The following is a 13,493-nucleotide window of genomic DNA, read 5'->3' on the forward strand; positions in this document are numbered from 1 at the left end:
TGGAAGAAAAGCTGAGTGAAAGTTTTTTAGCAAATTGAGGGGGGGAAAACTCCCCTATAATATTTTATTTTAGGGCTTATATATACCAGGATTCTTGGGGAGTATCTTTTGATCACTTTGAAACTCAAAACGTTAGGGAAAAATATTCTGTTATTTGAAATAAAAAAGTGAAAAGTTAATATTTTATGTCATTAGAGCAGAGGGGCAAATAAGATTATTTACATTCAAGTTTATAGTATAAATTCAGTACATCTCTCAGGATTTTTAGATCACAGAATTTAAAGGTATATTTTAAATTTTAGGTTAAGAATTTTTATTTTATATCAAGTTATTTCATAGGATGTAGTTGCTACATAGATTTAAAACTTTACATTTTAATACTTCATGTGTGTTGGAAACTTTGGTTGCAAGTAACAGAAAATCTGATTGACTTAAATTGTGAGGCATGGTTTTGTCTCAGGTACCTGAAAGGGCCCAGGTGGGCCCTACAGTCATGCATGGCTCCCAGGGTCCGGCTTTGGGTGGAAACAGTGGAGCCGTAGCAGATTCAGGCTTCATGTCTGCACGTATCAATGTACAAAGGAAGAGAAACACCACTGCTTTTGGTGGCATTAATTTAAGAGTGAGAAAATATGTTTCCCCAAAGTCACAGCTTTTTTATCCTGCTTTTCTGTTAGCTCAAATTCTGTTGGTGCTTATTCTAATGGGTCACATGCCCATTCCTGAGCCAGCCCCTCTGATGAAGAAATGCCTTGTCCTGGTTGGCTTAGGCCTGTGTTCCTGATCAGTAGGCTCAGCTTCCCCTGAACCGGGGCTGAACAGGAGAAGGATGATAGCTGTGAGGTACCTGCAGAGAGGGGAAAAGGGATTCTGAGCAGGGGAGTCAGCCATGATCACTGCAAGACAATGGGCGATGATAATAGTTGGGACTTTGTGATTGCAGATAACAAAACCCAACCCTTAATGGTTCCTACCATGGACAGATCCACAGGTAAAGTAACTGCAGGGACGGCTGGATTTAGGACTCATTCTCCTTTAGTTCTCTGCCTTAGCCTTTCTCTTGCTCTACTGGCCCCATTCTCAAACAGACTCTCCCTTCATCTCAAACGATGGCAACATAGCTCCTCCTTTCACCCTCATTCTACAGGAAAGAGCAAGAATTACCCTACCAGATGCTGCCACAGAAATCTAATTGTAGCTCACTGGCTCTCATAGGCCCAACCCTGACCAATTAGATTTTGTTGGCAATGTGAATATAATGTGCTGATCAAAAAACAAAGATTACCCCAAAAGGTAGAGCTGGGGGTGGGTGTTGCTTTAAACCACAGGAGCAGAAATTGGAGGGGGTGTGATTTTCCAAAGAAATGGGGGGTACTGGACAAATGTCCCCTAAAGGATTTAATGGGTTCATTCATTTGTTTATTTTTCATGAAATAATTATTTAACAAAACACTAGATTTTTGTATCTATAGGAGAAAAAAGGCATGCCAATATGTGTAAAATGATAGAATTACTTGTATTTTATTTTCAAGTGTCATAATTATATAATCACGTTTACTTATAGCCAATTTATCTTTTTAATTGTACACAAAGTTTTGTTCCATTTAGACTTAAAGTTCTGCATGGTATGCGGTCGGGTTAATTTGCAGCAACGGATTTACTTACAGATGTGTTTAAGATTTGGTAGAGTTGCTTATATAAATATTTCCTCTTTTTTATTTTTTTGGATTCCATAGATGAAAAAATGTTTACAACCCTTAAAGAAGAAGGAAATCAATGTGTAAAAGACAAAAACTATAAAGATGCTCTTAGTAAATACAGTGAATGCTTAAATATTAACAATAAGGAGTGTGCCATTTATACAAACAGGCAAGTTCTTTTTAACTCTATATACTTAACATTAATATTTTTATTAAAAATATAGGCAAATTAATTGTCAAAGTTTTTTCCAATGACTGAGAATTTATATAGCACGTTTTCTAAGCGGAGGGGCCGTGGGAGTTCTGGGGAGACCAAAGGCAGTGGTGTGGTGAGCTGGAAGGTCTGGGTGGCGTGTTTCACACAGACTGCCTGCCCCTCGGGCTTTGACTGCTCCTCCGACCCCGCCTGGTGGGCCGGCTGGCCTCCCTGCAGCCGCAGCCCTGAGCACCCTGCCCTCCACGGTAGGAGTGGGAGGGCGCTTCAAATTAGTGTCATAAGTGCCCTTTCTCTTGAAGTGCTAAGGGAAGGGCCCAGCGTCTTTCAGTGCACAGCAGGAATGGGCAGATTGTTTTAGAATGCCACTCAGGTGCCATCTTTACCACATTTTGGTAAAAGATAGTTACCTAGGATGTGATGATTTGGGGAATTTTAGGGAGTCCATAGAGTCGTGAGTGATAAGGAAAAATAAGTTATAGTTCCTGAAGAATAGGAGCTCATAGAGTGAGTTTTTCTAGCTATTTCAGATTAATTCTTTTTAACTAAACTTCTCAGTGCTTGGTTTCTGTATGTTTTCCTCTGGTAACCTTTTTGCTGAAACTTTGTCACTGACTCCACCAGGTGTTTTTCTACCCTTCTGCTCAGCCTCTGTGGAACTGGGCACTAATGGCCGCTATTCCCTGGAGACCACCCTCCCACTGGCGGCACTGCAGAAAGCTCACCCGCCTGGCTTTCCTCTTCTCCCTCTGATATTCTTGGGGTCCCAAAGGTGCAGACCCCTTTTGCTCTCTATGCTCTCGGGCCATTTTGTTCTCTCTGCAGGCCCATTCACCACCTCCAGTTATGGCCTCTAAGTCTGTCTCTGGGCTTCGGACCTGAGCTCCCCTCTTCCTTCTGCTCGCATGGCTGGTTGTCCTCCCTGACCAGTGATGCCTCCCTCTCCGAGTGTGTCAGAAGCTCGATGTCCTACTTCCTCAGCGGGAGCCTTTCTCTCCACCGTCACCGTCACTCCCTGCTCGGGATGACCACTGTCTCTTCTTGACATCTGCAACACCCTTCGTGCTGTGCTTGGCAGTCTTGTTCCCTCTTCTCTCCTTCTCCTAGTTGTAGCAAGAGCAATCTTCCTAAACACAGCAAACATGTCAGCCCCTGTCTAAAAACCTATTAGGTTCAACGTACAGCTCACCTTCCTTGCCATGCTTTACAAGCCCCTGGTGATCAGGCCTGCCTGCTCTTCCAGTCTCATCCCTGCACTGTGGCCACATGGCACTTCTCTTCCTCCGTCAGGATCACCTCGTTCTCTGTCACCATTGAACTGTGCACATATGGTGTCCTTGGCCTCCACTCTCCCCTCCCCACTTCTGGACTCACCCCAGTGCCTTTGCTTTGGGAAATTCTCACTTCAAAGTCTGGGCTTCAACGTAAGTGTCACCTCTTCCAGGAAGTCTTTTCTGACCGTTCGTCCCCTCTCCTCAGCCCTACTGGATCTGATGAGCTTCTCAGCTATGTTCTCCAGAGCATCCTGTGCAGATATTTTATTGGGTTTGCTTGTCTCAATTGTCCTGTCCCTTCCTCCAGGCTGGGGCTGTACTTTGTTTGCAGTTATATCCCCAGAGCCGGAATCACATGTGTTGCCAGAAAATGCCATAATTGGACTTAAGTGTTGGGTTTCAGTTGAGAAACAGCTGTGGTACAGAAACATACTTATTGAGCTATTTTCGGATTTTTCTTAGCTGTCTAAACTTACAGGTATATTGTCTTTTCCTTTCATAATACTGAGTTCCATTACGTTATACCAGAGCTCTGTGTTACTTGAAGCTGTGCCAGTTTGAAGAGGCAAAGCAAGACTGTGATCAGGCGCTTCAGATAGATAACGGGAACGTGAAAGCGTACTATAGACGAGCTCTGGCTCATAAAGGACTCCAGGTGAGGAAATCTTCATTTTAATATGCGAAGCTCAGCTGTGAATGAATCCTGTGGTGTCCTCGAACATCCATCTTGGGATCATGGGGTGGGAGTGAGAGAACCCCGGGAGGTCATCCCAGTTCCACACTAACCAGCCCTGAAACCTTGGAATAGGCCCCAGGTTTCCCCTCGTTATAATGTGGAGCTAGATAACTTCTAAGACTCCTACCAGCTGAGGAACTATAGTTTATTTCCTGATTTCCCAAGGACTGCTGCTAGTTACGATGAGTCCACTTTAAGGGATAGGGATGCTTTTTACTGAATCACTCAAGGCTACCAGCAATGCCATTGGATTTCCCAGCAAAGGATGAGGGTTGTCTATGAGGTGGAGGGAAGGCATCAGGGTGGAAGGTGGTAGAGACATGTCTGAGACTGGGCAGCTCTGGCTTCACACTGGCTGGTGGTCAGTATGAGACTAGAAGGCATTCTTCTCTAAGAAAAATTACACTTTCAAAGAGAGTATTGTATAATTACACTTTTGTATATGCTGAATGAATAGTCACGTCTGTAGAAAATAACGTTACAAGGAAAAATCAGAACATACAAAACAAAATGGCTTTTTCTGAAATGGTATTTTTTTTAAAGTCAACTTGACTAAGGACTAATAAAATGAAATTCACACATTGGAAGTGTGCAGGTCTTGGATCTTTATTCTCTGCAAAGATTTTCTTAATTGACATATAATAGTAGTTTCAGGTATAGAACATAATGCTTTGCTATATGTATATGTTGCAAAGTGATCACCACGCTGTGTCTTACTAGCATCCATCACCACGCATAGTTACATTTTTTTTTCTTGTGAGGAGGACTTTTAAGATCTACTCTAAGCAGGTGTCAGATATATGATTATTAATAGATACAGTATTATTAACTATAGTCATCAAACTCTACATTACATCCTCATGGCTGACTTATTTTATAATTGGAAGTTTGTACCTTTTGAGCACCTTCACCCATTCTCTACCCCCACCTCACCTATGACAGCCACCAGTCTGTTCTCTGTATCTGTGAGTTCAGGTGTTCATTTGTTTGTTTATTTAGATTCCACATGTAAGTGAGGTCATATGATAATTGTCTTTCTCTGACTTATTTCACTTAGCATAATGCCCTCAAGCTCCATCTGTATAGTCACAAATGGCAGGATTGCCTTCTTTTTTGTGGCTGAATAATATTCTAGTGCATATATGTACCACATTTTCTTTTATTTTCCTTTTTTAAATATTTTATTTACTTATTTTTAGAGAGAGGGGAAGGGAGGGAGAGAGAGAAAGAAACATCAATGTGTGGTTACCTCTCATGTGCCCCCTACTGGGGACCTGGCCCACAACCCAGGCATGTGCCCTGACAGGGAATCTAACTGGTGACCGTTTGGTTTGCAGGCCAGTGCTCAATCCACTGAGCCACACCAGCCAGGGTGTACCACATTTTCTTTATCCATTCTTCCACTGATGGACATTTAGGTTGTTTCCATGTCTTGGCTATGGTAAATAATGCTGCAGTGAACATGGCAGTGGGATATCTTTTTGAATTAGTGTTTTTGTTTACTTTGGATATATACCCACAGGTGGGATCGCTAGGTCATAAGGCAGTTCTGTTTTTAATTTTGAAGAAACTTCATACTGCTTTCCATATTAGGTGCACAGATTTATGTTTTCATCAACAGTGCACAAGGGCTCGCTTCTCTCCACATCTTTTTTTTTTTTTGTCTTTTTGATAAGGGCCATTCTAACAGGTGTGAAGCAATATCTCATGGTTTTGATTCCTGATGACTGTGTGTGGAGCACCTTTTCACATACCTGCTGCACATCTGTATGTCTTCCTTGGAAATGACTATTCAGTTCCTCCACCTAGTTTTTAATCAGGTTGTTATTTTTGTGATTGAGTTGTATGAGTTCTTTATGTTTTTTTAAGAAATATTTTTTAAAGATTTTATTTGTTTAGAGAGATGGGAAAGGCGGGGAGAAAGAGAGAGAGTGAAACATCAGTGTGTGGTTGCCTCTAGCACACCCCATACTGGGGATATGGCCTGCAACCCAGGCATGTGCCCTGACTGGGAATCAAACCAGTGATGCTTTGGTTCATAGGCCTGCACTCAATCCACTGAGCTATACCAGTCAAGGCTGAGTTCTTTATATGTTTTGAATATTAATCTCTTATCAGATACAATTTACAAATATTTTCTCCCACTCGGTAGGTTGCATTTTCATTTAATGGTTTTCTTTACCATACAGAAACTTTTTAGTTTGATGTAGCCCCACTTTGTTTATTTTGCTTTTGTTGCCTTTGGTTCTGGTGTCAAATCCAAAGAAATCATTGTCAATAACTTACTGCCTATGTTTTCTTCTCATCTTATGCTTCCAAGTCTTACATTCAAGTCTTTAATCCATTTTGAGTTGATTTTTATGTATGGTATAAGATAGTGGTCCAGTTTCATTTTTTGTATGTTGCCTTCTAGTTTTCCCAACACCATTTATTGAAGAGACTGCCCTTTCAACAAAGAGAATTCTTGACCCCTTTGTTGTAAGTTAATTCACCATATATGTGAGGGTTTATTTCTAAGCTGTATTCTTTTTCTTTGATCTGTGCCTGTGTATGTATGCCCAATACTATACTGGTTTGATTGCTGTAGCTTTGTAATATAGTTTTAAATTAGGAAGGGTGATGCTTCCAGCTTTGTTGTTCTTTTTCAAGATTGCTTTGGCTTTTTGGGGTGTTTTGTGGTTAATTACAAGTTTTAGGATTTTCATACTTCTGTGAAAAATGCCTTTGAACTTTTAATAGGGATTGCATTGGATCTGCAGATTGCTTTGTGTAGTAGTATAGGCATTTTAACAATATATTTTTCAAAAATCCTCGCCCAGGATATGTCTTGATTTTAGAGAGAGGAAGGGAGAGAGAGAGAGAGACATCAAAGTGAGAGAGAAACATGAATCAATTGCCTTCCATACATGCCCTGACTAGGGTTAGAAGCCACAAGCTAGGTATGTGTCCTGACCAGGAATTGAACCTGCAACCTTTATTGGTGTGCAGGACGATACTCCAAACAACCCAGCCACCTAGCCAGGGCAAAATTAATTCAACTTTTATTGAGCTTAATGGATTTCGGTGCATGATGGTAGATCTGCGTGACTCACGAGTTCATACATGCCCACTCTCCCAGCAGTTTACTTCATTCTGGCTGCCCGACTCTTTGAACTTGTTTACCTGACTGACCGAAAGTCAGAAGATGTACCTAATGAAAGACCAGAGTTTTATACTTCCATGGAGTGAGTTCTAGAAACTGTATTATAATGCAGAAAGATAATCTTAAATTCGAGTAATCCTATCCCACTAAAGTTTGAGGCTGGCATCTTGTTTTTCTGGTTTGACTTCTTACAGCTTCATTTACGTGCCTGTCATTTGAGCTATGTGCCACGTGAGTTTAATTGCAGATCTGCAAAGGCTACGGCTGTTTATACTTGCATCACCCACGCCTGGACCTGCTTCCTCGGGTGACAGACATGAGGAAATGTCACAAGGGCCCACAGTGGCAGGTGCCCTGCCTTGAGCTGTTGGTGGAACACGCTGCTTTCTTGGATCTCCTGTTTGTTCTCTAGCTGGCTTCAGTTTTTTTTTCCTGCGTGCTGGTTTTGAAAAATAAAGAGCTTTCTTTCATGTACAACTGTTCTTCACAAGAGGAGATAACTGAACATTTTACTGTCGCTTACAACATGTTTCTTTGGTTGAGCGCCTCTTTTGTGCTAGGTTTCGGAAGCATAGAGGTGAATGAGACACAATTCCTGCCTTCTGGGTTTTACAGCCAATTAGGGATGCTACAAGACCAAGATCTCAAAACGAGTAAGATCTTATAAAATAATTATTCTGATTAGAGTTTAAGCACATTGATTAATAGTAACTGTTATCACAAACCCATGCAATTACACTTCTTCATTTTTTTTTATGGCCTAATGAGGTCAATAGTAACTTTTAATGCCCATGTCCTTTTCTCTGCCACAGCTACACTTTTCTCTTTGACTAACCTTCCCTCCTCCCTCCACTCTGCATAGCCGGTTCCTCTTTGGGCCTTGTGTTCCCTGACTGCTGTATCAAAGGGAGATCCCGTCCCCCTCATTAGGATCCATCTCAGCCTTTGGTTTTCTTAATTGCATTAATGACAGTCCATACTCTTTTTATTTATTCATTTGTTTACTTGCTTTTTTTCGTTCCCTTTCATAAGATGTCCGCTTCCATTCTGGCTGCGACCACAGCCATCCTTTCTCCCACGGTGATCCAGTTCCTGGCACACAGATGTGGTTGTGACCACCTGTCAGGTGAATGGACCTCGCCTGACCACTCTGTGGGGTCTGGCAGACTGGCCTCCTCGTCTCCCACTGCCTCCCCACTTGATGCTGTCCCTACCCATCCTGCTGTCCTGCCCTCTCGTCACACTTGCCTGCCTCTGTTTTAACACTTTTATCAGAGTGTACTTCCTGTATTCTCTAGTCTCCTTCCACCGCACAGATTGCTCTTCAAGCACCAACTTCTCTGGAATAGATGGAAAAAATCGTACTGACGCTTGTGGTGTTGGACTTCCATTTCCAAGGCTGTAGCTCACAAATCCCCATCTTCAGGCCTCTCACTTGAGCTCCACAGCTGTGTTACAGTGCACCTATAATTCTGGCTGTTTGTGCCTTGCTCATCCCAAAAATTATCTTTCTGTGCCTCAGTTTCTTTTCTTTAAAATGCAGACAACAGAAGTTAGCATTTAGAAGACTATTGTGAGGGTAAAATAATAATACTTGCAAAGGGCTGAGAATGGTAAGAATTGGCTATTATCACTCTCTCAACTTGCCCTGCTGCCCCACGCCCTTGCCTTTTAGTGTGGCCCTCGCCTAGGACACGCAGGATGGAAATGCAGTGCCGTTTGTTTTTCAGGTTCCCATTGTGCTGTTGTGACACAGTGGTATATAGAGATTTGTTACTCGTACTACTTAATGTAGCACAGTGTGTGAATAGTTTGCCTTTTCTTTTTTGTAAATCAGAGAAGATTTAAGGTTATGTCTTGAAACTCATTGCTCCATCGCCCTTGTTCTGGCGTGTTGCTGGGTGGAAGGGGAAGGGATGTGGCGTTACAGCCAGTCCTTCCGGATTGCCACATGACCCTGGCTTACCCGTCCCCTGCCTCAGCCTCCAGTGTGTGCTGTTACTGGTAGGTCATGAATACTTAGAGAGGTTACTCATTGTTGGAATGCTTCGCCTCCTCACAGAATTAATTTCAGTTTAGTCAAAACATGAGTCTAGTCTGTAGTTCTAGCATATGGCCTGTCACGACAGGCTGATTTTGTGGTTTATGTCTCTGCTACCAGAATCAGTGCTGTGTTTTGTTAAGCTTAGATTTCTTTTCTTTCCTCTTGGCCTCTCCAATGTGTTGTCTGACTCTTTATGGAAGAATAAATGTCCATTCTAGCCTATTTGAACAGTATAAAACTTTGAAGGGTTTTATGGGACAAGATAATATGGTAACAACTAATACTGTATAGCTCTTTATAGGTTTAAGCCACTCCTGTTATTTTGATGCATGTATCGGTACAGCCCCATGAAAACTAGAACAGAAAAACTTTTGTTATTCGTACTTCAGAGATAAGAAAAACTGAAGCTCAGAAAGGTTAAGTGGGATCTTGTTCAAGTTTCACTGCTAGTAGGGTGTTCATGACTTCATTCATTTAGCAGACAGCCAGCGCCCACCACGTGTTAGGCACTGTGGAGGTTACGGTGACGCAGAATTTAACTTGAGTCTTCTAAGTCCAGACTCTGTGTCCTGTCTGTTGTAGAGGATGTGCACTGTGTATGGGTTGCAATGTTCGAGCCCAGGTGTTACCTCAGAGCCCAACTTGCTAATCGTGGTCCGAAGGGGAACCTGCTGCAGCCTGGCGCCCCGCTCAGCTCAGCACTCTCGCTCCAGCCTGGCTAGTCTGCGCCCCTCTCCTGTCATCTGTGACGGTCCTTCTCTCTGCCTCTCTCCTGCCAGGATTATGAGAAAAGCATAAATGATCTCAATAAAGTTCTCCTGCTAGACTCAAATATTGTCGAGGCAAAGACGGAACTGGAAGAGGTAACCAGATTCCTTAATGTGAAGGATAAAACAGCATCGTTCAGCAAAGAAAAGGAGAGAAGGAAAATTGAGATTCAAGAGGTATTTGTATTTGATAATCTTTCAAAGTATTTTTGGGGATCATATATTGGATTCTAAGGTCATATTCCTATGAGTCCTACAAAAAATTCTTTTAATTTTGTGTTTTCATTCCAATGCTTAGTGAGGAAATTTTAACCAATGATCAAGACAAATGTTTCCTTTACCATGATGATTAGCCCTTGTATTTTCTCAGTGGGGCCGTGGACAGTACTGGGAGTCTGCACTAGGTTCTTCTTCTTTGCCCTGTCTGCCCCGCCGCCCACCAGCCTGCCAGTGTTTGTATTGCTTCCAGATTGCCCTGGGAGATGGAGCTTTGCTTCAGGGTAAACCTGGAAAATTCCAACAGGACTGATTTTGTTTTAGTGGCCCTGCAGGCCACACCCCATAGAGGTTTTCCAGTTTGCCTCAGACCCTTTAGCGCTCTGAAACAAGGCTGGCTTCCTCAGAGGTCTTGGACCACCCCGGACTGCAACCTCCCCTTGTGGTTTCAGATAACTCAGTGTCTTGTGCTGGAGCTTTCTGCTTCACTTTTAGTGAAGCATGCCTGTCACCAGTTCTTCTGCATTAATGAATCTAGTTGTCATCTCATTGATCATATTACATTTCTGCCAAGAGTAAGAAACTAACATGTGAGAGACTAGGAAGTGTTTTCTTCTAAAAAGAAAGAAAAGCTGTTTTCAGAGGAATGAAAAATACAAGTTTACTTCTCTATTAAATATAAAAAATAAATGTAAAAGTTATGAAAAACTTTTAAGAGAATTGAAAAATGTAAGTTTAGTTTCTCTATTAAATGTAAAGACATAAGTAAATGTAAAAGTTATGATAAAGAGATAAAGTTGTTCAAGGTCTTTTATATAGCAGCTTTATTCATGGAAAATTATAAAAATAACCATTATAATTTTCAATGTAAAAAATTTTGAAACCTAAAAAGTATGTTTATGAATACTAATACCTGAAAACTTCTCTTCCTAAAAAAAAGTAGATGTCATGATATATATAACAAAGTTTACATTTCTCACTTAGAACTTGAGGAAAATACATTATGCTTGGGTTTTCCGTCCCTTCCCGTTTCAGTAAATGTAACTTGGGATGTGTGTGGTGGGCGTTGCGTGTGTCACAGTGCAGTTTTTCCCTCGTGAAGGTGAACGACAGCCGCGACGAGCTGGAGGGGCCCCCTGAGGAGGTGAGCTCCGGCCGCCATGCTTTGGACAAGGGCGACACCAGCCGCGGGCCGCCGGGGTACCGTGAGAAGCTGCCCGTCACCAAGCCCAACAACGCCTATGAATTTGGCCAGGTTGTAAATGCTGTCAGTTCCAGGAAAGATGAAGAGGCCTGCGCACATCTTTTAGCCATGACTGAACCGAAAGATTTGCCAGCGTTGTTGAGTAACAAACTGGACGGGGATATGTTCTTCTTCCTCATTCAGTCTCTGAAAAATGAGCTTCTTGATAAAGATCCCTCACTGGTGTATCAGCATCTTCTATATCTGAGTAAAGCAGAGAGGTTTAAGGTAAGCGGCAAAGTATCTTTATTAAATGAGATTGATTTCTTCTCAGGCTTTCTATAACTTTAAAATGTTAATGTTTTACATTAATACAGTTTTTCTCTTTCTTTCAGATGATGTTGACACTAATTAGCAAGGGCCAGAAGGAACAACTTGAACAGCTTATCGATGCCCTCTCAGATACCGCAAACGAACCTTTCACTTTAGAAGACATCCAGGCCCTGAAAAGGCAGTATGAGCTGTAAATCCCAATTACTGTTTGGTTTCCTCCATGCTGTACGGGTTCTAGTAATGCTGGTGAGACGGTCCTGTGATGCAGCAGCACAGAAAAAACCTTGCTTGGAAAAGACCCCTGGGCCTGGACTATAAATATTTTACTTATTTTTATACATAGAACATGTATAGTCTACAGTCTGCTTTATATTAGTTGTAAATATTTTCTTATGTACCAGAGCTAACATCTTTATATTTCATAAGTATATTTGGAACTTTTAAGATGCATTTTAATTTATATCATACATTGTCTTTTAATAACTTGTTAAAAATTTGAGTTAAATTACATTTCTTTGGACTTTGAAGGAGTCCACTTAAGTTTGACAGATATGTATTCCTTTAAAATGAATCTTAATAAGTGAAAGTCATTAACAGTGGTTACTATATCACCTTTACTTCCTGCTAACATATGTAAATCCCATTTTATACTACTTGTGCATTATAGTCTGCTAAGACAAAATGCAGTACTTAAATCCACAATGTGAAATGGTTATTAAATAAATTGTGATGATCCATTTAGAGCTGTAAGAGGAACTTATTTTTTCTAATATGGAACATTGCCTAATAATTAACAAAAATTGCCAAAAATGTCTACCATTTTTTACTAGACTTTTGAAAAGCTACTTTCCCTTATAAATGGCTTATATAAGTGGTAACAAAACAATATATATAAAAGCAAACTAAGCCTTTATTTGTTTGAATTGTCATACCCATATTTTCCTAAATATTCAAATGCCTTATTCCCCACTTTTTATGCCTGTTTTAAGTATGACCATATTTATTCCCTTAATATAAAAGGGAAAGTAAAGAATTCATCATATTGAAGCTCCTTTGTAATTGAGTTAGAGAGAAGGCATTTCTTAAGATACTTGGGTTCCTATCAGTATACTATCACATTTATTCCTTTAGTCTTTAGTCAATTCTCTTTTTCTGGAGCATTTTCTTATTCTTTAGAAGTGAAGATGAAAGATGAATATGACTTTTATTATTTTAATTCTTATTGTTTTATCTAATTTTTAAAATAATTTTAGAATATTTTAAATATCATTGTGGGTAAATGGTACCTTTCAAAGTATGCCATTTTTCTTTTAAATTCTTCTTTGTTCATAAATGAAAATCAGCTGTAATAGTATTTAATTCTAGTCTGCCAGCAAACAAAATAGTTTTGTCCTTCTTAATGGTATTAAATGTTTGTAAAAATGAACGATGGAGTGTGTCAGTAACTTAGTGTAGAGACAAAAAGGAAACATTCTCTTCTGTGGCCAGTTGTACACGCAGCACCAAGCTGCCTGGGGTGAGGCTGTCCCCTGGCGGCAGTCTGTCCCGCGGAGGCGGCAGAGAGCAGTGAGGGAATCCCTGACTATCCTAGTTGGGGGGGACTCGACTGGAGAAGTCCATTTCTCTCCAGCAGCACCCAGAGTACTGAGGCGGTGCTTGCAGTACTGAAGGGAGGGGAGAGAAAGTGAAAGAGATAATATCAAAGCGCATGAAAGGAACCTGGTTCCTCCTGACTACTTCAGGACGTCACTGGGAAATCTGCCCACAAGCCTCTGCAGTATCCCTCTCACTCTCCCCACCAGGTCTGTGGGTACCGCCAGTACCCCAAATGCTCAACCCACTTCCCCACCCCCTTCCACTGTGGTCAGATCCTCGTACATGTTC

The 13,493-nt window shown here is 41.2% G+C and overlaps 1 protein-coding gene across 1 annotated transcript in view; it reads left to right on the forward strand.

Annotated features, from left to right (window-relative positions):
• Positions 1 to 12,999, forward strand: part of SPAG1 (sperm associated antigen 1) — a 48,740-nt gene extending 35,741 nt beyond the window's left edge. The window contains exons 15-19 of the mRNA XM_045861139.1: positions 1,737 to 1,869; positions 3,717 to 3,843; positions 9,890 to 10,054; positions 11,196 to 11,564; positions 11,672 to 12,999. Of these exons, the coding sequence (XP_045717095.1) occupies positions 1,737 to 1,869; positions 3,717 to 3,843; positions 9,890 to 10,054; positions 11,196 to 11,564; positions 11,672 to 11,803 (926 nt within the window). The 3' untranslated portion in view covers positions 11,804 to 12,999. The remainder of the gene's footprint in view (positions 1 to 1,736; positions 1,870 to 3,716; positions 3,844 to 9,889; positions 10,055 to 11,195; positions 11,565 to 11,671) is intronic.
• Positions 13,000 to 13,493: the final 494 nt, after the last annotated feature.

The sequence above is a fragment of the Phyllostomus hastatus genome, unplaced genomic scaffold (assembly GCF_019186645.2).
Source record: "Phyllostomus hastatus isolate PE091 unplaced genomic scaffold, TTU_PhHast_1.1 phas_scaffold_21, whole genome shotgun sequence".
NCBI lineage: Eukaryota > Metazoa > Chordata > Mammalia > Chiroptera > Phyllostomidae > Phyllostomus > Phyllostomus hastatus.